The 26,698-nt window shown below is 40.3% G+C and overlaps 1 protein-coding gene across 1 annotated transcript in view; it reads right to left on the reverse strand.

Moving 5' to 3' along the window:
- Positions 1-26,698, reverse strand: part of AFF2 (AF4/FMR2 family member 2) — a 313,841-nt gene that overhangs the window by 145,359 nt on the left and 141,784 nt on the right. Inside the window, exon 4 of the mRNA XM_015626354.3 lies at positions 19,526-19,570. Within this exon, the coding sequence (XP_015481840.1) occupies positions 19,526-19,570 (45 nt within the window). The remainder of the gene's footprint in view (positions 1-19,525; positions 19,571-26,698) is intronic.

The following is a 26,698-nucleotide window of genomic DNA, read 5'->3' on the forward strand; positions in this document are numbered from 1 at the left end:
TTCAAGATTTATTTCCTGTCTCTGTATTTCATTTTTCCATCATTTCCTTCTTGTTCAAAAGAAAGTGTACCGTGTTTTTAAGTGCAGATAAAAGCTCAGAGCCAGCCTCTGAGACATCATTATGGAAAAAAAGAAGCAGGATTGTGTACCCTGCATTCCTACTGAGGTAGCTTCCCTTCCTAATGCACTCTGAACTGCTTAGCCTGATCTAATTTGATGTCTCCCAAGACATGGGGCTCATGCTACTTCCCTTGGGAGAACTGAGGGGAGACAAGAAGACAGCCTTTAATTACAGAAAGAGCTGTTCCTAAAGGAGAGAATAATCTGTTCTCCAGTTTTATGGAGGATATGAACTTCAACTGCAGCCAGAAAAATTCCAGTTAGATGTAAGAAAAAGCTCTTTAATGTTAAGGATCCTGTAGCACTGAAACAGATTGCTCAGAGGGCTACACGGACTCCATCTGTGGAAGAACATATAAGAACAGATAAGCACACATCAGTCAAGCATAGCTCAGGCAGAATTGATTCCTACACTGGGACAGGGATGTATAGTAGATTATGAGATTTCTAAAACCCTTCCCAGACCTTTTTCTTGTTCTGTAGTTTTGATAGATTACAACTGGTTTGGCCAAGCCCTATGCTTACTGTTCTCTTGTGGATACCTCCACAAAAAGGCAGAAAAAGAAAGCACCAATCCAATTTTTTTTTTCTCCTGTGGCCACAAAGGCAGTCTCAAGACTGAAACTTTGTCATATCATTTAGAGAGCAGCCAGTGGAGCAGGAGAAGGACCACCCCACACAAATCACTAGCAATAAAGTCAATCTGAGGCCACTGCTGCTAAAGAGACCTTATCAGTGATATTTTCTGTCAAATGGCCCTCTCAGTACTTTTAAATATTAGCTAAATTCGTTGCTTTAAACTTCGCCCAATTTTTGGAGACACAGCATGTTGAAGCTGCATTCAGAAAAATGTAGTATGTGAAGAATAGATGTTCTAAGGTTATTACAAACTTGATGCTCCAGCTGGTGCTAAGCAACCTACTGCCTTGATGGAATAAGGATAGGAAAAAAGATGGCCAAGTGATTTACCATTTATTAAAGACTCTGTTAATGATTTAGTAATGTTTTATCAACCATTTATCAATGCAACCTTAGTAAAAAGCCTGTCTTGTTTCACAGCATCTTTCTGGTTTCTGCATTTATACAAACCTGACCAAACTCTATTTGCTAGGAAGCCAGTAATGCATGAGGGGCAGCCACACTTTCTGTGTGATGCATACTGAATCAAAAACCATCTCAGCCTGTTTCATCTTTGAGGGAAAAGCTAAATGAAGATATCGATATATATTTATACATGGAAATGACAAGCAAATGACACTAAAGCCTAAAGGAAAACAAAGACAATAAACCAATGGGTTGTTTTTATTCATATTCCTTATGAAGGAATGGATAATTTACACAAGCAGTTGCAAATATCCTGACCAGTAATCTGGCCTGCTTTATACTGGGTCAAGGGCTTCCTTAGGAAGGGATTTGGATACATTGTTGTATTGACATGGATGTGATAAATTAATTAATATACATTTGATTATGATGTTTCAGCATTTTAAAAAATCTCATCCTCAAAGGGATACCACACCTTTTTCCCTGTAAGAGGGAAAAAAAAAATTAAAATATTTCAGAGATGGCTTCCAAAGAAATCTATTTTTCCTCCAATGAATGTTAAAGCCATAAACCTTTTACTCGTGCTATTGTTTTAGCAAATTTATTATGAGTAGCTAGTGCCCAGCACATATATTTTGAGGAACAGCGTGGTGGCATCTAAAATAATGTCTTTGTCATACTGGAACTTATCTTGTTACTGTCCCAAAAACTGCTTGAAAGACAAATGAAAACACAGTGCATATATGCCTGAATTTATTATTGGAAAACTAGAGCTGATGTACAAAAAACTACCATTTTTCGGACCACAGCCTAAACCACAGTATTCACCTGTGGGTTCTATTAATGATGACTAATAAGTTCACTTTGCCAGCCGCGGAATGGGATGAATTCCATGTCATCCAATGGTAAATTAATATTTCTTTCCCTTTCAACAAGAAGGGGGGCAGACAAAAATTATATTCCATGAAAATTAATATAGAAATTGCTTTAGAAGCCAATTGTGGTTGGCTATAAATTTTACAGCATGTTTTCTTTTCCTACTTCGTTAGCATTTGGAAATCCACAAAGAAATATGGATATTTTCTTTTTCTGTTGAGTTTCTCAGGACTCTATGACTCCTGCATAACTCTTCAATATATTTTCCCTATACTGTAGCTTTTATAACTAATAACACTCATATTCTTTGCTTAGAGCATTTAAAAGACAATAAAAAAAAGGAAGTAATTATTGATGCACTTACTACTCTAATCAATCTTGTGTATGTGAAGAAAAACAATGCTCCGTTACAGTGAGAAGGTAGCTCAAGAGGCTGTTTCATGGGGAGACTAATGAAGCCACACCACATGAACCCACCACTGGATTCAATTTCACAAGTCTGCTACAGCCCTAAGGAAACCTTAGCCTACGTAAAAAAACGTGTGTGCACCCTGTCATAGGATTCAGCTCCCTGCTGGGCCTGGTCCTAAATGGTCCACACTGTGTATACAGGAGCTCATTCCTGAGGTTCCTCTGCAAAACAGGTTGAATATTTTTCTCCAAGGTGGATCAGGATAATTTTCTTCAGGGTTGTATTGGTTTTGGAAGACAGGTGTCTGCTAGGGAGGGCAGGAGCCTCCCTTGGAATGAAACTGTGGACCCCTTCCCTCCGAATTATTATAATTTTGAAATCAAGGGGCTCTCAGGCAGAGATCTGGGGACAGGAATAACAGTTCTTTACTAGTATTTATAACCACGCAAACAAACAACAATAACTACAGCATTAACAACAAAACAGAACCAGGGACCCTGTGACAGCTTTCTCAGCTGAGACGGGAAGGGATGGAGGAGAGGCTTTGCTTCACAAACCCCCTCGGGCAGTCAGTGCCGGTGCTCCTGCAGGGCTCTGAGGAACACTCAGCTGGAACAGCAGGGATAAGCTGAGATCCTGGGCCGGTGGCTGAGGTGTATCAGCAGCTCCGTGGCGGTGCCTGGCACTGCCACACATCCTGGCAGGACAGGGGGTGCGAGCCCACCAACGAAGAGGGAAGAAGGAGATGTAGCAGCTTCATCTGGGTGATGGTGAATTCCCTTCTCCCCACAGCAACAGCTCCCAGCAAGTGTCCTTCTCTGAAGCTGAAGAAACCAGCAAGCTTTCACAGAGCACTTCAGGAACACCATGGCAATCATGAGGGAAAAAATCATGATCCTCCATACTTAAAAATTCTCAGGTGTGCTGAGACCTTTTCTGTTTAGTATAGCATCCAGAACTGGATATTGGGTTCACACCATCCAACACCAGTTTTATAGTCTTACAAGTCAATGATATGCCAATAAATACTCAGGTACTTGCAGTTACATGCACCAAACCCAGTTCCAGGAAGCAAGGCATCCTTCAGCTGTCACTCCTGGTAACTAAAGTAATAGCTTTGCCACCCAATACACAGAACCAGAGCCCTGCTGTGGACAGTATGGCCAAATGCAGTACCTCCTGTTCTTGTCAGCTTCTCATCCCCACTGAGATGCACAGCCATAACCCATTGATTTTATTTATTCAAAATAATACTTGTTGGTAACTGTCCCCAGGGATGGCACATTTTATTGTCACAAGGGCCCCACGAGGTAGGAAGTATGCATTGAACTGTTAAATACAATATAACATCCTGGCACTACAACAGTATAGTATAAACAAAGACACAATAAGTCATAAAAAGCTAATACTTTCAAAAGTTACTAATGCCAACATATAATTTCATCTCTGCAATTTAAAAAATGTTGGCAAAAAAAACATTCTCCAAGCAAATAAGCAACTGTGTTTTGAAACTATTCACTGCTAGCACTTGTTTAAGGGAATCTGGTAATTTGCTCCATCCATCTTCAGCTTCACAAGCAAGAAAGCATGCCTTGAATCGTCTGTTTTCTTCTCTGAAACTTAGGGTTCACACCAAGAGGAGAGCAGAACCATAATTTATAGTTACAAAACAAAACTACTCCTACCCTGAGGCACTCTACTCTGCACATTTATACAATACATTACATCACCTCCTTTACGTTGCCAGATGTAATCAATTCATGTGTTTTTTTTCATACAAGTACAACATGGAGTTATATAGTCACCGGACAAGATGTTATCAATGAAATTTATTATAAAATGCATTAAATTTCTAAAGCAACTTATGGCAGCATAGTGAAAAAATAAAATCTCCAAATTCAGTATCAGGCAAAATTTACTGCTAAGCTACAAAACCTCTTGTTCTGTAAGCTTAGCACAGAAACTGTGTAAGTTTTATATTGTGCAGTAATTGTTAGACCCATGTAACCAGCTTATAACTAGCATCCTGACAATATGATGAAACTGAGTCCAAAAAACATCAGGAATTTGAAAACATTAACTTCTGCCAGAGAATACCGGTTCTGGCCTTAAAATAGGATCATTAATTATCTGAAAGAGCATATAGGGGAAATTAAGAAACCAGGTTAGACAACTTACTTGAATTTAATTATTTTGTTTAAGCCATGATTTGCTTTCATTAATATTTGGACTCTGAGTTGTTACTCATCAAATACAAAGAAATGAAGCTACCACATGCTGCTGTACAATACACAATGAAATCCTTTACAAAAGCTGTTTCTTTGCCTTCCAAACCAAGACTCTGCCAGATCTCTTATTCTGCTTACCACACAAGCAGTATTGCAGCAGGGTTTTCCTGCATAGGTGTGCTAGGGTAGCATTAGTTTTTAATGTTGTTCTTACACAGCCTCATTGCCTCCACTGTAACGCCATTAAACAAGCAGTCTGAGGCTGAAGCAAAGACACAGTGAACATCTGGAAGAGCTGAAACCTACCCTTAAAAAGCTGTCTCCTTTCACCAGTCCTTTTCCTTGTCTATGTGATGTTCTCCCTGCTATGTGTCTCAGTTGAGAACTTGCCTCTCCATCCATCAAGAATTCACTTTCCCCTATTAAGCATGATTATCTGCCCAGTGCCTACTTCAGAAATTATGAATGCTCTGTGGGGCCCAAACTGTCACATTTTCTGTCTCATGCAATGCCTAAAGCAGTGGTAAAACTTGTGAATATGGGCTGAAAATTTGGAACAGAGACTGTGGGCTGAAAAATCAAATGGATGTGTCCAAAATGTATAAATAACACAGAAACGGCTTGATCAGTATTCAGCAAGCCCTGGATGTACAAAGAAACTCCAAACTTAAGCCTGATCATTAGTTCCTCTAATTTTGTCACCTTGGTTTCTATTGTAAAGTTAAAAAGCCTAGCATGTTTGCCTAACAATATACAATGGGTCCTCATCTGTAACACAGAGCTAGAATCCTTGCTGCCTCTCATGCTCAACCCTTTAATTCTATTCTCTTTACAGAAAGACCTAACCAGCCACCTGAAACCTGTCCATGCAACCTGGCATTTATTATAGTATTTTTAGACTTTAAAAAAGAGCAAACATTTCAGTCTGAATTTCCTTCTCCTCACTTAGGCCTTGAAGTGGGTCTCATCCTGCATCTGTGTGTCATGTAAATCATGCCAACACTCCCCTTTGATCCACTCCTGCTAAGCTAACAGGTTTAGAAAAAATGGATGTATGTTACAGAAGATGTTTTGATACAACATATACTTTTTTGGCATGTCAGCCTGATCCAAATAAGCTGGCTTAAACAGTAAAGAAAACCAAAGCCAAAACATGCTGAGGTCTTTTTTGATCTCCTTTAAGGTATGGAGGCTTCATAGTATTTCTGGTAGACAAATTCCCACTGTTGCATACATTTGATTCCTCATTTCCCAGCATGTTCTTTCTTATAAAGCTAGTTGGAGTCTGGTTATGTTAAATACTCAGGACTGCGACTAAGACATATGACAACTGAGGATGCCTGATCCCACACAGAGCAAACCTAGCATCTGAAATCAGTGTGTTCTGACTGTGCACCACATTGAGAGAGCCTCCTGTATCTGCCTTTTTTAAAAAACTTCTGACAAAAAACTACAATGAAACAAACTAACTCCTAAAAACTGGGCTGAAAAAGGGCAAAGTCTGTAACCCTCCTATCTCAAAGCACGACACAACTTCTTTTCCCACAGGAAAATCAATGAATAGGGCACAAAAGCCACACTACTAAAATGCTGTACATCCAGTGCTCCACCATTTAAACACTGGATCTCTACTTTACTAGACAATGACGTATATTGTCTTTTTTGCTTCTATATGGTCCAAAAGGAATAGAAAACTGTTCATTAGTAATAGTTTATCAGGGATCACATGAGCAATTTGGAACATACTTGGAGTAAGCCCATAAAAGACCACCCAGCAGACCCATGGCTGCTGAGTTATGTCCAAGAAGTGGGAGCAAGTCACAGCTCCAACTGGTATCAAACACTGACAACTACCAGTTACCAAGCAAAGATGAACTGGAGTAAACATGCCAAAGGATGTTTTGTTTTGTTTTTAAAGTACAAAGTGCAGTGTATTATTATGTTCCAGAAACTACCAAAAGCAGATGTTGATCTGTTTGCTGGAGAGATACAAAGGCTGGATGCAATAACATGGCATTCTTTTTGATGGGTAACTTATAAGTGAAAGATGCTAGAAAATGACAATGCTGCTGCAAAGTAGACAGAATGATACATTTAGTCAAATTCCCAGTCTAAGGCTTTTTCAAAGAACACAAGCAGTTAGTGCAACATTCCTTAGAGTTCCTGCATCCTTTCAAACATGATGGCTTTCTTGTAGTTTGCACTTATATTAAGAAAAATGGTAATGAGGAGATCCTGCCAGCCTCTTTTAAAAGAAACAATGACTCAGTTGCCAAGGAAAAGAAGGAGTGATAACTATTTTCATGGAAAGAAGCCTCCAGTGAACACCTCACAGCTGAAGCTATGTTCTTTGTTTTTGTCTGAACTCAGGAATGACAAGGGGCTGCTCTTCAAAAAAGTTTTGAGCAGCAGTTTTGATTTGATTGGTATAACATTACTTTTTCAGATAAACTGGCAGTTCAGACATCTTGTTGAAAAGATTAGGGACTCAAGAGGTTAGAAATTATAAAATACTGGAATAACTGGGAAGAGATTAATTGGATTGATCTTAAAAAAAAAGAAAGAAGTCACTACTGGGAATGTGTCTACAAACCAAACATTAAGTGTTTTAATCCTGAGGCTCAGAAGAGTATTTTTAAAGGTTACTGTACCTTGGTACAATATTTTCTTTAGTAGGATATAATCATGGCAAAGAAATTAATGCAATACAAAGCCCAAAGGGGCTTTTAACACTCAATGTTTGTGCAATAAATGCCATCAGAAGATCTCGAACACAAAATATTAGCACCTGCCAGTTTTCAGCATGGCTCCAGAGCTGAAATTTGGTCCACACTTTAAACCACTCAATCAACTCACAGCAAATACAATGAGTACAACTCTTCCCATTTTTTTTTCTGTTAACCACCCATGACATTCCCCTATGCCCTGTGGATTCATGTTGCTCCTGTTTCACCCTGTAAAATATTACATATATATATACTAGTAAGTATTTCCACCTACCCCAACAATATTTGCTTACACATTGAACAGAAATTTTGGAATAGAGAAAACATTTAAAACAAGAGCTGAAAAGTGTTGATAACAGGTTTCTAAGGACAGCCACACCAGAGCCCTGGCCTCAGGAGCTCTGGAAGGCTATACAGTAACACTTGCAGCAGGTAGAATACATAGGGTATGCAGAATGTTGAAAAAATAAATCTGGGCACTTGGGTCAGACCTTCAGATTCTTGTTTGAAGACAGCTTTTCTGTCCTGCCTCTGAACAATGTTAACAAACACCTCAAGGCCTAATAAAATCATCTTCATTCTAATGCTAGAACCTGACATTTTCTTCAGCTGACTTCTGCAAGGCTGGGTGCCTGTATGACTGCTTTTAAATCAAAAAGAAATGTGAGAAATTCCTTGAGAAGAAAAACAAAAAGGAAAATAAAAAAACTATTCTGGTCAGATTTTTCAGCTATCCAAAAAACTGTTATACCACTGACAAGTCAGTGTGGCAGGATCTACTGGCTAATTAAACAAATATGACAATTTTACTGTGATAATTTGAAAACACTCAAAAGTGCCACCTATATATGCATAATTTGCATTCTTCTCAAATGTATATTAAAACCCATGTAGTGTAACAGGAAATTGAAAGGAACTTACATATTCAATAAAAACACAATTATAAGTGTAATTTGAAATGTACAGCTAAAATAGACTGGAAGTTCATAAGGTTTCTCAGAACATTAAATTCAATGACACACTTTCTTTAAAGAAATGTTAGAAATTCAGATAAGCCACAGTATGTAGCATAATTTTAAATACCTGATAGAGCCTTGCTTTTGCCCAATCATCATACCAATAATTCCAGCTGAGGACATCAATACATTTTGCTAACAACTAATTTAACTTTCAACAACTGCAGTGTGGGTGAGGTTCTGGTTCACCATTTCACAGGAGACACAGTGGAGCAAAGGAGCATCTCAAGGTTATTCGGGAAGATTAAAGATAGGATTTATAGGATAAAGGGTTTATCTGAGTCTACATATTCAAGCATTTATTGAGAGGGTATTCAAAGACATGAGAAAATGAACCATACCAGTCTTTCACTGGCAGATTCAAAGTGGTGTATTCTGAAGACTGACAGCTGGAACAATCTCCACAGGTGGAAAGGAAGACACCTCCAGAAAGAGCTCTGCTGACTATGGTGCATGACAAACCAATGACATACAGCAAAGACATGAATTTTCCTCCCCAAAAGGCAGCTTCCAGAACTATTCTCACTGTAGAATGTGAACAACTTAAACTTAAGACAGATGATGACCACAAGACTGCCTGACCACATCAGGCTGCTTCCACAAACCTCATGGGGGCTGGCAAATCTATGTGTCACCACATGACTCTTCCCAAGGAAAAGTCCACCTGCAAGGGGTCTCTCAGGAGGAAATAAAATAAGTTTTGGTCCATACATCAGTTGGCATCTGTATTCTTGCTTTAAGAAGAAATTAGGACTGGCTTCAGTTAAACTCAGACTGCAGTGCATTATGAAAATGGCAGCAAGCATTCCTGGTATCTGATGTAACAGAACACTTCCACCCATCTCCTCCAAGCCAAACAATGAGATTCAAAGCTGAAACTTCAGGTTGCTTCAGGTTTCCTCCAGGTGTCAACTTTGTCCTGTTCTCTTTGCTTTTCTTGAAGGAGCTCAAAGCACTGAAGCATCAAAAGCTGCAACGTGCAAGTATAGATAAAGCATAAGGGGTGAAACTGAGCATGCCTCAAGTACCTGGCATCTTTTTGATCCATCACTTTAATTTCTCTAGTGCTTTCCTTACATATGTTTCTTTTAACCATCAACTATTTTTTGACTGTCATGGTCAGAAACTTCAGAGAATTTTAAAAATGTAAGCTCTTGAAACTGTTTCTGAAGGTTTGTTTAGTTACATCTCTTGGACCAGTCTTCCCTTGGACACTGCAAATGTCCTAGCCTTTTCCTAGTCTGCTTCCCTTGACTAATTGTGATTAGGCTAACTTATTCTTCACGGAACCCATGAGCCCCCTCAGCAGTGCTGACTTATGGGGAAGCTTTCTACCAGGATATAAACCATGCAACACTTGCCCTCAGAGCTACAAAAATGGAGCTTTTCCCATTTGTGCGAGAAAGAGCCACAAAAGTTGTTATAGACATTTCAAAACAGATTTTTTTCTAAAGCATACATTCATTTCAGAAAGCCTAACACAATGTTAATGTTTTCAATGTCTTCATTCCGTGCTGAAAGCAATTTGTTATGTATAGTACACATTATTCATCTATTTAAATGAAAGGTAACACTGCTAGCAGTTTAAACATTCAGTGCCCATATTTAACAGGTTTCCTTCGACAGGACAAGATGAAATAAAAAAAAATGATTAATCTGAGACCAGAGAAATATTCTACTATGTGTATCTCAAAATAGGACTAGATTTTTTTGCCTAATGCCCTGTCAGTAAGCTATGTAAGTGGAGTAGGAGAGCTTCAGATGGCTTTTCTGTTTAACCACACTGCAGACTGACAGTTTGGCATCAGCAGCAGGACAGACACACAACAGGCTCTGGCATTCTTAATCATGTTTTTATACAACATAAACTCATGCAGCCCACAAGGTCCTTAGGAGAGGATACCTGGTACAGCTGGAGCTAAACACTAACACTACAGTAGTGTTTAAAATTTTCCATCCAGTTCAGCACTTGGGGCCTTTTTTCTTTTCATGGGAGCATACAAAAGGTCAGAGTTGATCTGACATGCCAGATTCCTTGGGTCTGTTTTCTTTCGCACTTTCACTCCAAGATAAGGGAGTTACTCTTTATATACAAGGATAAAAACGATGGGAATTCAGGTCCCATGGGTCTCCAAATTGGCAGTAGGAATCTCAGTTTTATGACATTCTCCACTCAACTACAAGACTCCACCAAATTGTTTTCCCACATTTTTTTTTTTTTGGTCACTTTCACTTATTTCTGGAACTGCAAAACTTAGTGGTATTTGAAAAAGTAGTATATTAAATAACCAGTGTTTTTAAGTTCTGTAGAAAGTGCATCTGATCTTCCACAAGGGCTGCAAAACTTACTTTCTTTTCCTTTAAAGAGTAACTTTGCTTCAATTACTTTCTTGTTTGAACTGGCTGTAAAACAATTACTTTGTATAATCGCATAAGAAGTAATTATTTTTATCATAACAGAGTACTTAATCAGAGTGAGGATGCTGAGCATGTAACATTGCAATACATAGTGGATTGTTTCTGAGCTGACTTTCAATGAGGGAGAGAAACTAAAAATGGTTGTTTTGGTGCAAAAGAGATGCTGAAGAGCTTGGAAAACAAACTTCACTCCTTCACTGGCAATCATTCACTTATCATTTATCATTAGAGTACTTTGTTTCTCTTCAGGAGCAGCAGTACATGTCCAAACTCTTGTGATGTCAGATCATTTTACGGCAATTTTTGTAGCAATGGTAAATCTGGCAATGATGGCAGAATTATATCATACTACTGAAATCAGCAATATTTCAATTTGGCAGTACCAAAGTATGTGTTAAAATATTATGGTAAAGGAGATAAGAAAACAATATTGAATAGTGAGTTTTAAATAGGCACATAACAATCTCTCTATCTTTTCCTGATTACTTTTTGTAATCTTTTTTATTGTTACAGTGTAGACAGGCTGCAATAGACCCACAGAATGATCAGATTTTACATTTCAAATTTCTTTGCTAAATAATTTATTTAATACTTCTATGAAAATAAAACTTTTATTTGATAAATGTGCCTGCAAGCTGAAATCAGACCTTGCTTGTCTGTCCTGACAAAGGTCTAATCTTTTGCTGCATTACATCTTGAAGAGGCATTTATCCCTGTAACTGGCAGGTGCAGAACACCAGCTTTTGAATACAGGAAACTCTGCACACCCACACACATTTGTCAGATCAGACAGTCAACCTTTCCTCCCTGTCACCTCCCCAGCAGCATGCAGTCTGCCTTGTCTTCAGCTGGCAGCACAAAGCAGATTTATACTACAGACCTACAGATACAAGCGCATCACTCCCCTCACATGCAACCTGCGCCATGCCAGCTCTGCAACAGGGACCCACAAAACAACCGCCTCAGCCAGACACTTGGCATTGACTTGCCAGCTTCCCACTCTGCCAGCCTCAAGTTAGCTTTGAGCTTTAGACATGATGCACCCTCAATGCAGGCAGCTTTGGGATAGTGCTCCTGAGGTGCTCTTCTCATGGGTGCCACCATAATGTTGTCACTGTAAGGGTAAATGGCCAAAAATTTGGATAATCCTGTTCTGCCACTGTCAGGTGTAGCACGCAGGAGCCAAGGGTATGCTCTAGGCTAGGAAGACCTAAGACTGCCTTTTCCAGTTTCCAAAGAGCCTTCTGCATGCCAAGCTTACACCAGGCTGTCCTGGTGATCTCACCCTTCCTGTGTGTATACTGGACAGTGCACAAAATGCTGGGAAGAGGCTTCTTTTGACCTTCCTGGAATTGTTGCTGAATGCATGTGGCGATAATGTTTGTGGTGATACTGAGAGCAGAATTGAGCTGATTACCTACCAAACTAGGAAGGAGCTGTTCTCAAGGAAATATTCAGCATTTCCATCTTCTGGAGTGATTCCACACCTAGAAAGTCATCAGAGCAAAGAACTGGTCTCTGGTTATTTTGTATATTTAAAGTAATACAGAGGTAACTCCTATTTAATTTTATAAAAGCATCAGCAATGCCAGTGGAGCTGCTGCCAATTTATACCAGTGTGGGAGGAATAAAAATCCAATGAACTCAAATGAGATCAGAGGTCAGTGGAATTACCCCTTGATTTATATTATGTGAGAGGAGAAACTGGTTCTGCCTCCATTGAGAAAATGCTGATAAAAAGCTTGAAAATGCAATGGCTTAGAAATTGCTAAGAAATTAATTGTTTTTATCCATCCAAATCTTCATGTACATAAGCAAAGTCTGAAGGAAAAAAAACAACTCTCGAAGCAGGCTATTACCCGTTCCTTGCATGCTTTCAAAGGCTGCACGCCAGAGCAGGGACAAAGGCCACAGTGCCACATTTACATGTGGGTTAGCTTTTCAATCAATTTTTTCATTTCAATAGAAATAATAAATCACCTTACCCAGGAGAAAGCAGCAGCTTAACACAAAACATATGGTGCTGGGCTATTTTTATAGCACACCTAAGATGCATAGGGATTCATTTATTTACTCAGCTATTTAAAAGTGGCTACTCTTACTCATTCTCTGGACAGCTAAATGCCAGGTTGCTATGTTACTGTTACTTGACATCATCGCCTCCCCAACGTGTTCCCACACTTGACAGGTTCACATGATTTACTAGGCCAGTCAGCTTGTTATTCACTTGTCCAATGATGTCTGGATAATAATTTTAAATTCACATCATGTCCTCCCCAGCAAGCCCCCAAACTCCACATGAACATTTAAACTACCCATCAGCTACTAAGTGCATTTGTAACCACATTGGATGGCATACCTGTATTTTTCAAATTACAATTATTATAATTAGGTTTAGCATCATTCTTCAATGTTGTTTGTATTTTAGAAGAGAAAACAATTACTGAGGGGCAAATAATGAGCCATATCTGTTACAGTCTAATTTTGCTATGTGAACAGCTTACTGCAGCTGTGGGTGAGACATATTAAATCTGTCAGTGCTTTCAATTGACATGAGGAAGGTAATCCTACACATAATTTGCAGAGTCAAGGGCATTTTCACCTGCTGATCAATTTACATATTCTCCCATGTCATTAGACAGGAGGTAGTCATCAGAAGACGACCATACAAATTACAGACTTTACTCATTTAACTCCAGTCATTTTTACACTTCTTACAATCTGAACTATATTTGGGATCTGTTGTGCTTCCATACTAGAAAGCTTCTAATTAGTATCACAGCTGTCCAAATACCATCAGAAGTCCATCTAGTTACTTGATGCCTTCCTACAGTGAATATGCACATACAAGAGTTCTTTTGTTCCTCTAAAGCAGGGACAGATTTCCAGACAGCAGTGCCTGCCCAGGTGGTTACGATATAGCTACGAAAGCTGCAGTGCACAGACCAGGGCTTTGCTGCTGCCGGATTATGTCCAACTGATTGCCTGAACACACACCCCAAACTTCCAATTTACACTCCGAGTCCTCCAGAACATATAGTTAAAAAACTCTCCCATGCAGTGTTGTGCACTTATCAACTCTTTAGCCAGGGGTAAACCAAGGTTAAGGAAGGTCCCTTCTGTGCTCTCCACAGACACAAAAAGGATCACTGCTCAGTGTCACCCTCACTGTCACCAACACACCTCACACGGTTCAGATCACATGCAGCAACAGCAAGGCACACTGACGTAAAGGACTGGTACAAGTAGCACAAGTAACAGCTTTGGAGGCTAGTTTTAAATGTCAGCTCTCCTGCCCCATCTGCACTTTGAATCACAACATTTTGAACTAATTTTTCAATGGGTGCACGAAGCAAGTGACAACTAAATTTAAATCCATATTAATAAAATGGGAATTACACACACATACTTTTAAGTACCTGTCTTCCATATTATCCTGTAGTGGTTTAGGTTCGTCAATTTGAGCTTCCCGGCCAATGCACTAAATAATGTAACAAGTTTAGTGCTGGCTAAAATCCCCAGTGCACCTACCAGAATTATTTACTCATTTCCTGCTTTAAGATATCAATTAGGAGGAGGGCAAAGCAGGCTCAAAACTTAAAAGGTATAAAGAAAACTTTATTAACAGAAGAATAATAACAATCAGAATAAAACCTTCAGAACACTTCTCCGCCCCTCTCCACAACTTCTTTACTTTGCCAATTGACAATATAGAGACAAAACCTGGGATCTTCAGTTACCACCTCTACAACAGTCTTTCATCAGCTCTTGTAGGGAGAGGAGTTTCTCTCGCCATGCCATGGAGACTTCTCCACAAGAAACAGTTCTCTCATGGCTTCAATGTCACAGCGAATCAGCTGCCCAGGAAAGGAAAATCTGTTTGCAGTGTGAAAGTCCCTCCCATGCCTTGCAGCTTTCCCACAGCTGCTTTCATGGGCCATGTCAACTTATGGGGTACTATTTTAAGGATGAGCTGTTCTGGCATAAAAAAGTTCTCTTCTTTTATCTCTGGAAACAGAAGCTCTTCTTCTATCTTTGGAGCAGAGTTTCTCATCTCTCTCTCTCTGTTCAAGCTTCTCATTAGATTACAGCTTTTCAGCATCCACACGCTCCAGCACGAGTGCCCTTTTCTCATGGGCTGCGTGTAAATTCTGCATCCCCCCATGTGCTTCATGAATTACAGGGGAAAACCGAAGACTTATATATCAAACATATATCTTCACCATAGCCTTACACGGTGAATTTCAGCCGAAGACCAAATCATCTCCTCAATCCCCTCCTAACTAGAATTTGACTCCTTCTGGCCTCTGTGTCCCATGTTGTTTTCCTTACGTGTCTTCACCCTTTCCTTTTCCTGATTCGGGAGAGAATTGGTGTTCGTAGGTTCGTTTGTTCTCGAGCTTTATCATCTGAAGCAGTTTTTACGGAGTTCTGCGGCGCTGAAAAGTTGATCTCATCCGGGCTGTGCATCAAGGAGATCGCTTGCCGTGCCTCTCGCTGCTGCTCACGGGGTCTCTGCCGACACCGTGTGAGCCGTGCCGACCGCCGGCTTCACTCAGCGCTTTTCTTCATGCGGAGCGCCGAAAACAAGCAAAGCTGCTGCTGCCGTTTTTGTCCTTCTGTCCGCACCATGGCTGGCTAAAAGCGGCTAAACAAACGAAGTTCATTGCGAGCCATGCTGAAGCAGCCACGGCCGCACGCTGCTGTTCTGGTTGCGTTGATTTTTCAGCCCTTGCAGTCCCGGCCCCGGCCGCTCCTGGCCTCGGGGCCGCTCCCAGCGCCGATACAGCCCCCGGCTGGCATGGCCCGGCAGTGCTGCAGGAAAAAGGACCGGCGGGCTCTGCCGAGAAGGGGCCCGGCCCCGCAGCGAAGGGGCCCCAGCCGCCCGCCAGGACGGGGCCCGGTGGACTCCCCGGTGAGGGGCTCGGCAGCCCGCTCACCACCCCTCAGGGAGCAGAAAATCTCGGCCGGGCCGCGTGGGGCCGGCCCAGCCCGGCCGTGCAGGCCACACGGGGCGGGTCCCACCAGCACCCCGTCACCTCTTCAAAAGCCAGAAGCCAAGAGAACCATTTCCCGGCCTTGCCTGTCTTTAAAATGTGAATCTCACAGAGGCGGACCTAGCTTCTAACAGTTTAATAGGTTGTCAATTCTCAGGGCTAGCCAGCTATTGGTTTCTGCTAGGAACAGAGGAAGCTCTTAGCAGCCCGTCTCAGGAGTATAATTTCCGTGGGTGGCTTCTTCCTGTCTCACCAAATGTCAATTAATGCAAAACCAGCACATATCCACACTTTCAAAAGCATTGGTTGGAAAAAAAAACAAACAACAAACCCAAACATATTTTGAAACAGAAAAAAGTGTAGACCACCAGGTATTTGCCTTTATCTTTCAGTTTGGTATTAGCAACCTGCACAAAATGAAATCTGTACTATCATTACTCTTTGGCATTAGTTGTCTAAGAGATTATGAGAATGATGATGATAATTTTTATTTTTCACAACCTCCTCAGTCATCCTGGTTATAAAAGTAAAATCAACAGAAGACTGGTTGATTTTACTTTTATATTATTAACCTTTGGCTGTAGTATTGGGAGCAGTCCTTAAATCATTTACACAAGATGACATAAGTAGCTAAATGTTTCAGGAAATCTAAAGGACTGTGAAATTTTGTCTCTGAAGACTCAGGGGTCTGAATGGAGTCAAGACGCTTCCCCTCACTCAGTTGAAAATTTTAGAATATAAATTAAATTAAACCTTTTCCTCCAATATGGAAAAAATTAAAGAAATAAGAAGACAGATTAGGAATTACAAACCTCTACAATTACAGAAACCATTAATCAAGTTTAGTTTGAAAAAAGAGTTGTGTAAAATCAGAGGTCACAGATCATTGCAGGAGTACCTCTTCCTCGTCCAGCAAAGAAACCCTTGAGATTTATTGTGTCTGAGGGACGGAGCTGAATTAAATCACTTAATTCCCCAATTTAAAAAAAACCAAAACAAATCAAAACCAGAAAGAAATGCAAACTTCAAGGTATGCATTGCTCCATGGGTAAGTGCCAGGCAGAGCACCCTTCCCTAGCTCTTTGGGGAGCACAGCTTGGCAGCAGACACAGCCCAGAGCAGAAACTGTCAGGGATTGCCAAGCTGGCAAAACACACAATTACAGCCCAGTTTTCTGCCTTTGGGGCTTGATTGTCTTAGAATCCTTTGTCTCTACCTCTGTAACATCTCTGACAGGACAGAAATGTGAATAACCTGGTGTTTTTACTGAGAGAAGCTACCATGAGGGAGCTAAGACCCACGCTCCCAAAAGTTCATCACAGCCTATGTAAATGGCCCTGAAAGGCCAAAAAGTACCTGTCAGGGCTGGAAACTTAATCCATGTTCTCAAAGTGCAAATTTCTGCTGAAACCAAGGCTCATTCATGTGGAGCAGCCAGCCTTAATCATCTGATATGGCACTTCCATGGGGAGCCCAAAGACTGGATTTTGACCACTGCTGGGCATCACACTCTCTTGCTTATTTTCTCTCCATTGCCTGTCAAGTAGAATATGATACCCTGCATGCAGCCAAAACACATTTTCTGCTAGCTTGTTCTGCAGCATAAATTTAAGAAGAACAAAGTAAAACACAAACCCAGGGACTTCTAGTGCCAGGTGTGCTTCAGCACCACATGTGGTTGGAATCCTGAGCCACTGTCATGAGCCCCATGCCCCCATCTGGGGCTAGGGTCTGCTGGGTCTTTTCTGGGCAGTCCCAAAACAGCTCTGTGGTTGCAGTGCTCACACAGGCAGGGCTGTGAAGCCCAGTGCAGGCAGGTTAAAAAAGGCTGAAGGCAGCCTGTGGGTGCCCAGAAAACCCAATGCCACACTGAGGGCACAGAGTCCCTGTGAAGAAGTACCAAACCACCCTCCTACATATGAAGGGGCGCACTCTGAGGTAACCATGGCTGAGGTCCAGGTGCCAAGACTGTATCTGCTGGCATGTATCTGGTGTCATGTGCTCCAGGTGCTTCTGGCCATGCCAGTGGCTAAGGTAGACAGGTTTCTCCAGCATGGGCATGAGGGGTGCCTCTGGGAACCTGCAGCTGTAGTCCAGAAAGATCTGCTGATTTTTATTCCTTCTTCACATGCCCATTACATGTCCTTGTGAGACAGATCCCCAGAGACATGGAGTCCTGCTAAGTCCCTGCTCTGTCCACCCCACGAGTGCCCCCAAGCTCAATGGCCTATCAGTGGCAGGAGCAGGGACTCTGCAGTTCACCCCCATTCTCTAAAGGCTACAGAAGTCCTGCTCCAATCTCAGCAGGTATCAGAAGGAAGCCCAGAATATTGTGCTTGTTTGTTACCTCAGATTACAGTCATGGTGTAGGAAATAGGGTCACCATCTTGATTTTAAAAAAAGACATTTCTGCTTCCTGTGATTTATATGCACTGCTCCCACATTAAAAGTATCTGCTGGATGGCTGATCCTGAAATTCATCCTACCACATTTTCTTTTGATGCTGTTTACTGAAAACAACTGCTTTGCTCAGCCATCAAGTCATTCATTCCAAATATAGAAATGAACCTAATTAAAATATATAAAGAAGGGAAGAGGACATTTAAAATGTACCAAGTATTTCACACAGCCTTTCAACATTTCCTTTGCTTTTGCTCCCTTAGTGTTCTATAGGTAATAAACCTCCACTCACTTTGAAGGTTGAAAGTAAATATTATTTATTTCCTTGCATTATTACTCCTGGGTGCTCATGCAAAATCTTGTCCCTTACTGCAGGTCTGCATGAGCACACCTGCCCACTGCCTCAACACACTTCTGCAGCAACACTGACAAGCCATAAGGACATCTAGAGCAGCCCAAGATAATATGTGTACACAAACCAGGAGCAAGTTTTACAAGCTATTTAACTCTGAATTGCAATGAACAGTGAGAAGCTTATTTTATTTTATAAGCAAGAGTAAGTCTTTGCAAACAAGCTGGCATGACTGTTACACATGATTTCAGGTCTGGGTAAGTCTGCAGCACTACCTCCTAGTAACAAGGGCATGATTGGCACAAATTCCCACTGAAATTTTATCCCTTCTACACTGAAAACTAACTGGTTGACTAGCAATCCCAGGGAGGTACATCTAACAGATGGGAAATTCAACCCATGAGAACAAAAACCTAAATCTGAGAGAGGGACTGGTGGGTTGCAAAACTGCCCCCAGGCAAATCTCACTGCCAACAGGGGAACTCCAGAGTTGGGGTGTCTGAGGAAAAGCCCATCTTACACTTAAGAGTAGGGCATACAACTTGTGCACACTCCCTTTTTCTTACTACACGATCTTCTTGCCATTAATTAAGCCATTCTCAGTTTGGAGTGGCAATTTTCTGTATTCAACCATTGACCAAAGATCACAGAAAAAACATGTCTGTAAGTCCTTAACAAAACTGAGAGCTTGAAAAGGACAGGAACATGTGTAAATCCTGACTGAAACAAGCTGGCAGATGCAGAGTATTAGGTGAAATGATCTCACTAAGGAGCATCCTGGGCCTACGCCCTGCCTGTGTCTTTTCATACAAACACACTGAAATGTTATTATTTAACTACAGTGTTAAAGACAGGCCTATAAACCCTCTCCTTGGAGAATGAAAAAAACAGCACTACAATTATACAGAAGATAAAAAAGCAAAGGGTATTACTTACTCGCAGTATTTCTTCCACACAGCTGGAATCATTGGGAAGGGCAACCTAGGTTTAAAGAGAAAAAAGAAATGTTTAGTCAGGTGCTGGATGCAAAGTTCAACCACACAGGTGAGCAGCTAACAAGCAACTGCCTTTGTTTGAAGACTGCTGCATCCGAACTTGCTGCCTACCAAATTTTCCAGTTCAGATCAACATAAATCATTAGCAGGACCCATTTTGTTAAGAGTTGGGGTTTTCTCTACGCTGCTTTGTGTTCCTAACAACACTTTTGAAGCAATAAAGTACTCTGATTTCCTCACAGTTGAGAACTGGCAGTGGAATTGCCTGAAATTTCTGTAAATGAAGAAGATCCCACTGTTCCTCCATTGGCAGCTTTCAGAGACAGGGCGAGGTTTAACTTGCCACAGTTAATGTGCAAGCAAAGGACAGAGGTGATAACAGGAGAAAGCTGTTGTCATCAACTATCTTATCCTACAGCTTAACAGGTCAACAGCCCTGACAGATCTTAAAACTTAAATATATCCTATAGAAAAATACTGGCTGGACTATAAGGCTGATTTTGTTGTCCCTCATTCCATCAGCCTGTTGCAGTTTCAGTGTCCTCTGCAGCCTGCACAGCACACAGGTATCCACCTCGAGAGGCCTGATCCTTCTCCCCTTAGAAAAATTCAATTTATCGCTGCACCCATTCACACCCATGCACACACACAGTGATGCTGCTAATATATTCCAGTTGAAAATACTTGTTAAGTGGTACTTACAGCATTTGCCACAATCACCCATTCTAAGGATATGAAGGAGCACAAAACCTTTAAATACTGTGAACAATTACAGAGACAACAGGCAGATGTGACCTGTATGTACAGCCACTCCTGTAGATAGCTGTGGTGGACTCTTATCACTGGGTAAAGCAGGAGAGGAAGAGACAATATTCAGGAAGGTACCAAAGAACAGGTAAGTCCTTTGTGCCATAAATATTCAGAGAGACTTTCCTGACTGATTCTTCTACCTTATTGCCCTTAGTAACTAGTTTGGTGAAAGACAGTCATGACCAAACTTAACCCCTGTCATCCTAATCTGCTATAGAGCTTGACCAAAAGCACTGACCATGGCCTTCTTGCCTGCATTTCAGCCAGCACTAAGCTTCAAGAATAAATCCACATCACTACAGAAGTCAAAGACCAGAGAGACCTCTTAGATCACCAAGCTCATGCTGTGCTAATGTAGCAGATTTTTCCCCTATCTTCTAGTACTATGGCCAGTCTGGCCCAAAAACTGTAGGGAAATCGGTCTCCCATTCCTTCCCTTTATAAAATATGGAGTGTTATAAACTACTTGGTATAATGGTTTAACAAAATTTTATTAAAATTTTATTTCATTATCACTTCAGCTTTTCTGTAGAGCTTTCCCTACTACTAGAAGTAATTCATTACTTCCCATTTACACCATACACAGACATTATATATATGCAGAATTATACTCTACTTTTCTCAAATGCTATATGTTCAAATTTTACCTTCTTCCCTGATAAATAAGATTTTCCTCCCCTTTGGCTTGTTTCATCACTGTTCTCAGAATTCTCAACAGTTCATCAATATCATGGTAAAGGATTATCCAAGTCAATATGACTACACCACAGGAGTATTAGTGATTTTTATAGACTATTATTTTGGGTAATATCACCTTACAACTGTCAAAGAACCAAAAAAAGAATCTTACGTTTTGTTCCCAGTTTCTACTCAGCTTAAATTACTTAACAAATGTGGCTGAGAACTGCCATTGAGTGGTCAGCATGAACTGCAAGAGGCATGCAGTCCACCTTTACACCACAGGACTTGGACTTGATGGGACTTCCTTCATCTCCTACTTTTCACTTAAATTACGTTTTTCTCTCTCAATACTTTTGATTTATCTGCTCCATCTGTTTTTTCTATTTCTCATACTAGCTCCCCATTCAGAGAGGAATATGGTTAATCAAAGGGTTAGCAAGCAGGGGTGTTACTGCACTGTGCTGTGGGACAGAACACATCTCCAATACACGCTTCATTTTTTTTCATTGAAAAACTAGTATGTTGGAATATGAGAAAACAAAACAAACAGTCCTCCAATAAGCTTACAGTGAACACATCAACCACAAAATTTCTCAATGCAGAAACAGGAGCAGCCCAAAATCCAGCTGAGTGAGTCCGACTGGGAAGAGTAAAAACAGAGGTACAGAATTCTCTTTACTTAACACCCTTCCCTACCATTACACATACCAGCTGTATTGGTTAGCCAAGGTATCATGTGTATTTCTTTGTTTAGGAAAGTGATGACTGTGTCCCTCACTATAAATACAGGACAGAGCATGTTCTTGGTTCTTCTCATAGTTGTCTCCCAATTCACAGACCTGTTTATGTTACTTCAGAACTAACAATGATAATAAAAATAAACATACCATTTTACTTTAATAAAGCCTGCTATATATTATGCAATTGTAACCAGCTTCTGCTGGCAGCACTTGCTAATAACTTTAAATGCTCATGCATCAATTTGTGTTAAAGGCAAAGAAGATTTTCATGGTTTGACAGAACTTTTGCTCCCTTTGGCATTGCTTTCTTTTGAATCACTGGTATTAAAGTAAGGCAAGATGTCAAAGTGCTGTGATTGTCATACAGGGAGATCCAAGTAGGAGCAAGCACAAAGAGGAAAACAGTTAGATTTATGCAAACATTAAAAGAATACTTATTACAACATGGCTATCAGAAAGAAGATCAATGTAAGAGTCTTTCAATACATTACTATTAATGGATTTCTAAAAAAATGAGACCATTTTCTAAATTCATGCTGCAGTTCCACATTCTAAGAGACTTGAAAGGCACAGATGCATTATAAATTTAGTCTGTCTTGGGGAAGAAAAAAAGTAAAAACAACCTCTCAACCTTTCAAAGTGTGAATTAAAAATTGCAAGTTTAATTGTCCATAAACACTCACGTTCAGCTAACAAGTGTGAGCAGGCCCACATGGCATCCAAGCATAGATTCATCGGGACAGAATGAAACAGAGCAGATACAATATTCATCACTTTCTCAAGTGCAAGTGCTATAACAAATTGTTATTATAATTGCCATTAATAAACTGCCATGTTCCTTCTGTAGTTTAGTCAAGATTGGACATTCATCCCATACTACTATTTTCCTAATCTAATAAAAATCAAACATTTTAGGACCCATTATGTGATTCTTCATGCCCTCTCTCCTCTTCAGGTTTCATCACTAATCAGAGTCTAAAAAGGAGGGCAGAGCTTGCACTTGTGCATGCTTTTGGTGTTTTTCTTCCTTTATGAGCAGCATGGTCTAACTCAACTAAAAAAACAGATCTCAGGAATTTGGCTTCTGCCAGACTGAGTGGTTGCAACACACATCTTAAGCTCCTCTCTTGGCTTGCAGTGCATTCACAAGCCCCAAACTGAAGAACAGTGAATGGTACATGAGGGGCAGACAGAAGTCTTGAGGTCATGAAACTTCAATCAAAGCAAGAAGTTTTCACAATAGTGACATGCTACACTGAACTCATCTTCCAATTTCCTTTTAATTTGGCAAGCCTCTTTTGCATCAAAGTGCTTCATGTTTACTTTTAAATATTTCTTGCTAAACAAAAAAAAAAAAAAACAAAACACCCTAAAACCCACAACAACAACCAAAAGCCAAAATAAAACAAAGAAAAGAAAAAAAAAAGAAAAGAGAAAGGTCAGATGGTCAAAATATTCCACCTAATACAAGCCAGTATTCTACAGCTTTCTTCACTTTTCGGTCTCAGAAGAGAGAGGAGAGAACTTAAATTACGTGAAACTAAAGGGTTTAATGTATGGCTTGGGTGGCTCAGTGCTAAACCTTAAAGGGAGGGAAGGAGGGCAGAAATCTAAGTGTGAGGGAATAGTAGCCTTTAATTTTATACAGATCAAATGACATTGGGTGAATCGTTACTATATCTGATGAATCATGTTGGTCTAACCTTCTATTTATTCATTCTACGGTTCCTTGAGTACTCTTACCTCCTGGACAATTTATAATCTGCATGAGATCAGATTTTGTTTTCATGGCACAGAAATATATAAAGCCTCTTTTCCCTGTAATTTACATCCAACAGCAGACATTTCTCAGAAATGTTAGCAACACAATCTTCCAACTTGTGAGAATAGTTCTGAAAATCAAATGTAGTGCCATAAAGCAGAAATATACCATGAATAATGTCTTTGCCAGAACTGACCAGCTACATTTTCATCTGTATACACTATTTGTGAACAAGCCCCCTGCTTTTATTGATGCACTATTGGCATTCAACAAATAATCTCTTTTTCCTTTGTTTTATTGAAAAGGTACATGTAGCGTGTAAAATAACGTAGGAGTCCACTCATTTCTTGCACATGAGCACCTATGTGCTTATACATCAGGAGCTGAGCTTTCCTTGTCATCTCCTTTATCAAGGAATCCATTTTGACTCTCGGGAAATGAAGCTCATGCTACTGTTTACTCCTTTGAACACAAACTGATTTTTCACTTGCCAGCATGAAAAGATCCTGTTCATGAGCCTTGATTGATCATTTCTAGTGTGCACCACACAGTGATAAGAGGAAACTAGAAACAGCAAAACAAGGACAGTCAGCAGAAGCCTTGTCCTCTGAGTGCCTTCAGCTTCTGCCAGGCTTCCCATTAACAGAGTGCTTGGTTTTTCTGATTCTTTTTTCTCTGATTAATACAAGTGGGAAATGGATGGGGCAGTACTAAGAATAGCAAAATTTCCAGATACAACACATTGGACTAGATCGTGTTTGAACATCCTTCCAACCTGTATGAACCTATGGTTCAATTCTTGCAATATGCTCATTATAAATCTGAGAACACGAAATACTTCACCTGCATTTGGCATACGCACCCATGTCCTCCCAACACAACCTCCCCTTTGACTGTCATATTTTCTTGCACACTCAGGCTTCATTTCTCCACTTTAATGGCTCGCAACGTTCTCCTCAGCTGCCATCTGACTACACGTTTCTCCTCCTGAGAAGGTTGTCCCATATTTACTTCAAGTAAAGTTCACACCACTGCTCAGAGCCCACTGCTCAAACCTCCTTGGATTGTTTCACAGCTCATGGTCCTAGTTCCTTTCTCAATACTGAGAGGAATGATGGGTTTGTCTTTACAAACAAGCTGTGGGTCTGCTGCTAAGATGCAGCTATCAGTGAGAGACAACAGAAACAATGGGATGGATTCCACTAAAAGATCAAAGATGCACTGAAAGAACACTATGAATTCCATGAAAGTTAAGAATTAAGAAGGGATTATGCACTGGGGAGGGGGAGAAGGTATCCCAGGTATCAGGTGCTCCAGGAAGCCTGTACCTTTCAAGTACCTCAGCCTATGGGGAAAGAGAAAAGGGACAAGTGGCCAGGAATTAGGATAAAAAGGAGGCTGTGCCCTCCAAAAATTTGAGAGACTCCAGGGGAATGCCCCATGGCCTCTCCCTTTATTCGAATAAAGTAAAAGGACTCCTCTGTCTCCTTTTTGGACATAAACCTCTGGCGTTTGTGGATTAATTTTCCTGACATTACTAAGTCCAAAAAGTGTCACTCATGTTAAAGACACCTGGAATAGATGCCAACTAATCTCCCTAGCTGGGAGGCTCTTTGGCTCTTCCTTACTAACCTTAGTACAAATGTGTAAGAATGGAAGCAGCAAAAGCAAGGAATGAATATTGCAACCTGACAGCAGGATCTTTCTGGTGTATCTGATATTTGTGGAGATATCACCAACATATTTTAGGGCTCTATGTTTCCATTATGGAGGAAACTGAATGAAGTAAAATATGGTGGTATTAGAAAAAACAACCACAACAATGAAAAAAACCAACCCAAAATTGCTCCCTTGGTATTCAAATACATACATGTGTTTTTCACAGGCTTATTTATTTTCAAGGGAGCCATTTGTGGGTCCAAAATAATTTATATCCATGGTTTTCTTCTCGTACCTCCACCATCCTGGAACCAAAATACCATGAGAAGACTACATTTTCCATTATTTTTAACCCCAGAAATATCTCCTGAGGCTTAGTAAAATGTCTGTGGAAAAATATATTTTTCACATACATAAAAAATTAAGAGAGAAAGAAAAACTACTGCCTAAAACAAAATACAGAAAGCTGCTCCTCTCTTCTCTTTTAATACAAATACAGAAAAAGCTGTGTAAAATATGCATTTACTGGAGAATCTGAAAACACAAAATAGTTTTAAGGAGTGAGTTAATTAATTTGTTAAGCTAAGGCAGCCTGGCCTGCAGTCAGAACTGCTCTTCCAGAGGTGGCTAGAGAAATTTATGCCTTTCCCCCAAGTAAAGCACCTTAGCTAGGAAAAACAACTTACTAGTGTGGTCCAAAACATGACTGAATCAGACTCATGCTGATTTTAGTGACCTTCCCAAAAGGTCTCTAGTTCAGAAGCCAAAGCTGCCTACAATAGGTACCGTTAGTTTCACACAAAAGCCAGTGACTATCATATGCTCCTCTCCAGTCACCAAGAGCCAGACAAATGTGTGCAGTCACACCAGGAGGGGTGACTAACCCCACGGTGAAAGGGATTCAGATTCATCTCCCTACAAAGAACTCAGCTTACAACAGCCTTTTCTACCAATCTGAGTAAACCCAACTACAAGGACAATGTTTTTTTACTGGCATTTAGTTCTGCTACAGCAACTTTTATACCAGACTGACCTGGATGTGACTTTTCTTGTTCTTCTCAGTATGTGTTGAATTTAGTTCATTTTTTTCTTTTTTTCATTTCTTTGATGTTTTCTTTTAACAACACCATTTCAGTGTTGATCAGCATGAAACAGTCTCCATGAAAGCACAATATGCTGATGTTCAATTTAAACTCAATGGTTCACCATTATTTTCATGCAGCAAATTGCCAAACTCTATTAGAGAGAGAAGACTGATAAAGTGATCTCTCACTTCAAGATCTCCTGGGAATTTTTCAATGCAGGTAAGGCTGCACATTTTACTTATGGAATATTCTGAATGTAGTATTTTAGAAAATCACCATAATGATAATACCAGAGTATCTGATAATGTTATAGTATTAAGCCAAGCCCCAACAAAAGTGACTTTTGCAGTACTTAATTTCTGACCAAAACACTGGCT

This window comes from Parus major, chromosome 4A (assembly GCF_001522545.3).
Source record: "Parus major isolate Abel chromosome 4A, Parus_major1.1, whole genome shotgun sequence".
In the NCBI taxonomy this organism is placed as follows: domain Eukaryota; kingdom Metazoa; phylum Chordata; class Aves; order Passeriformes; family Paridae; genus Parus; species Parus major.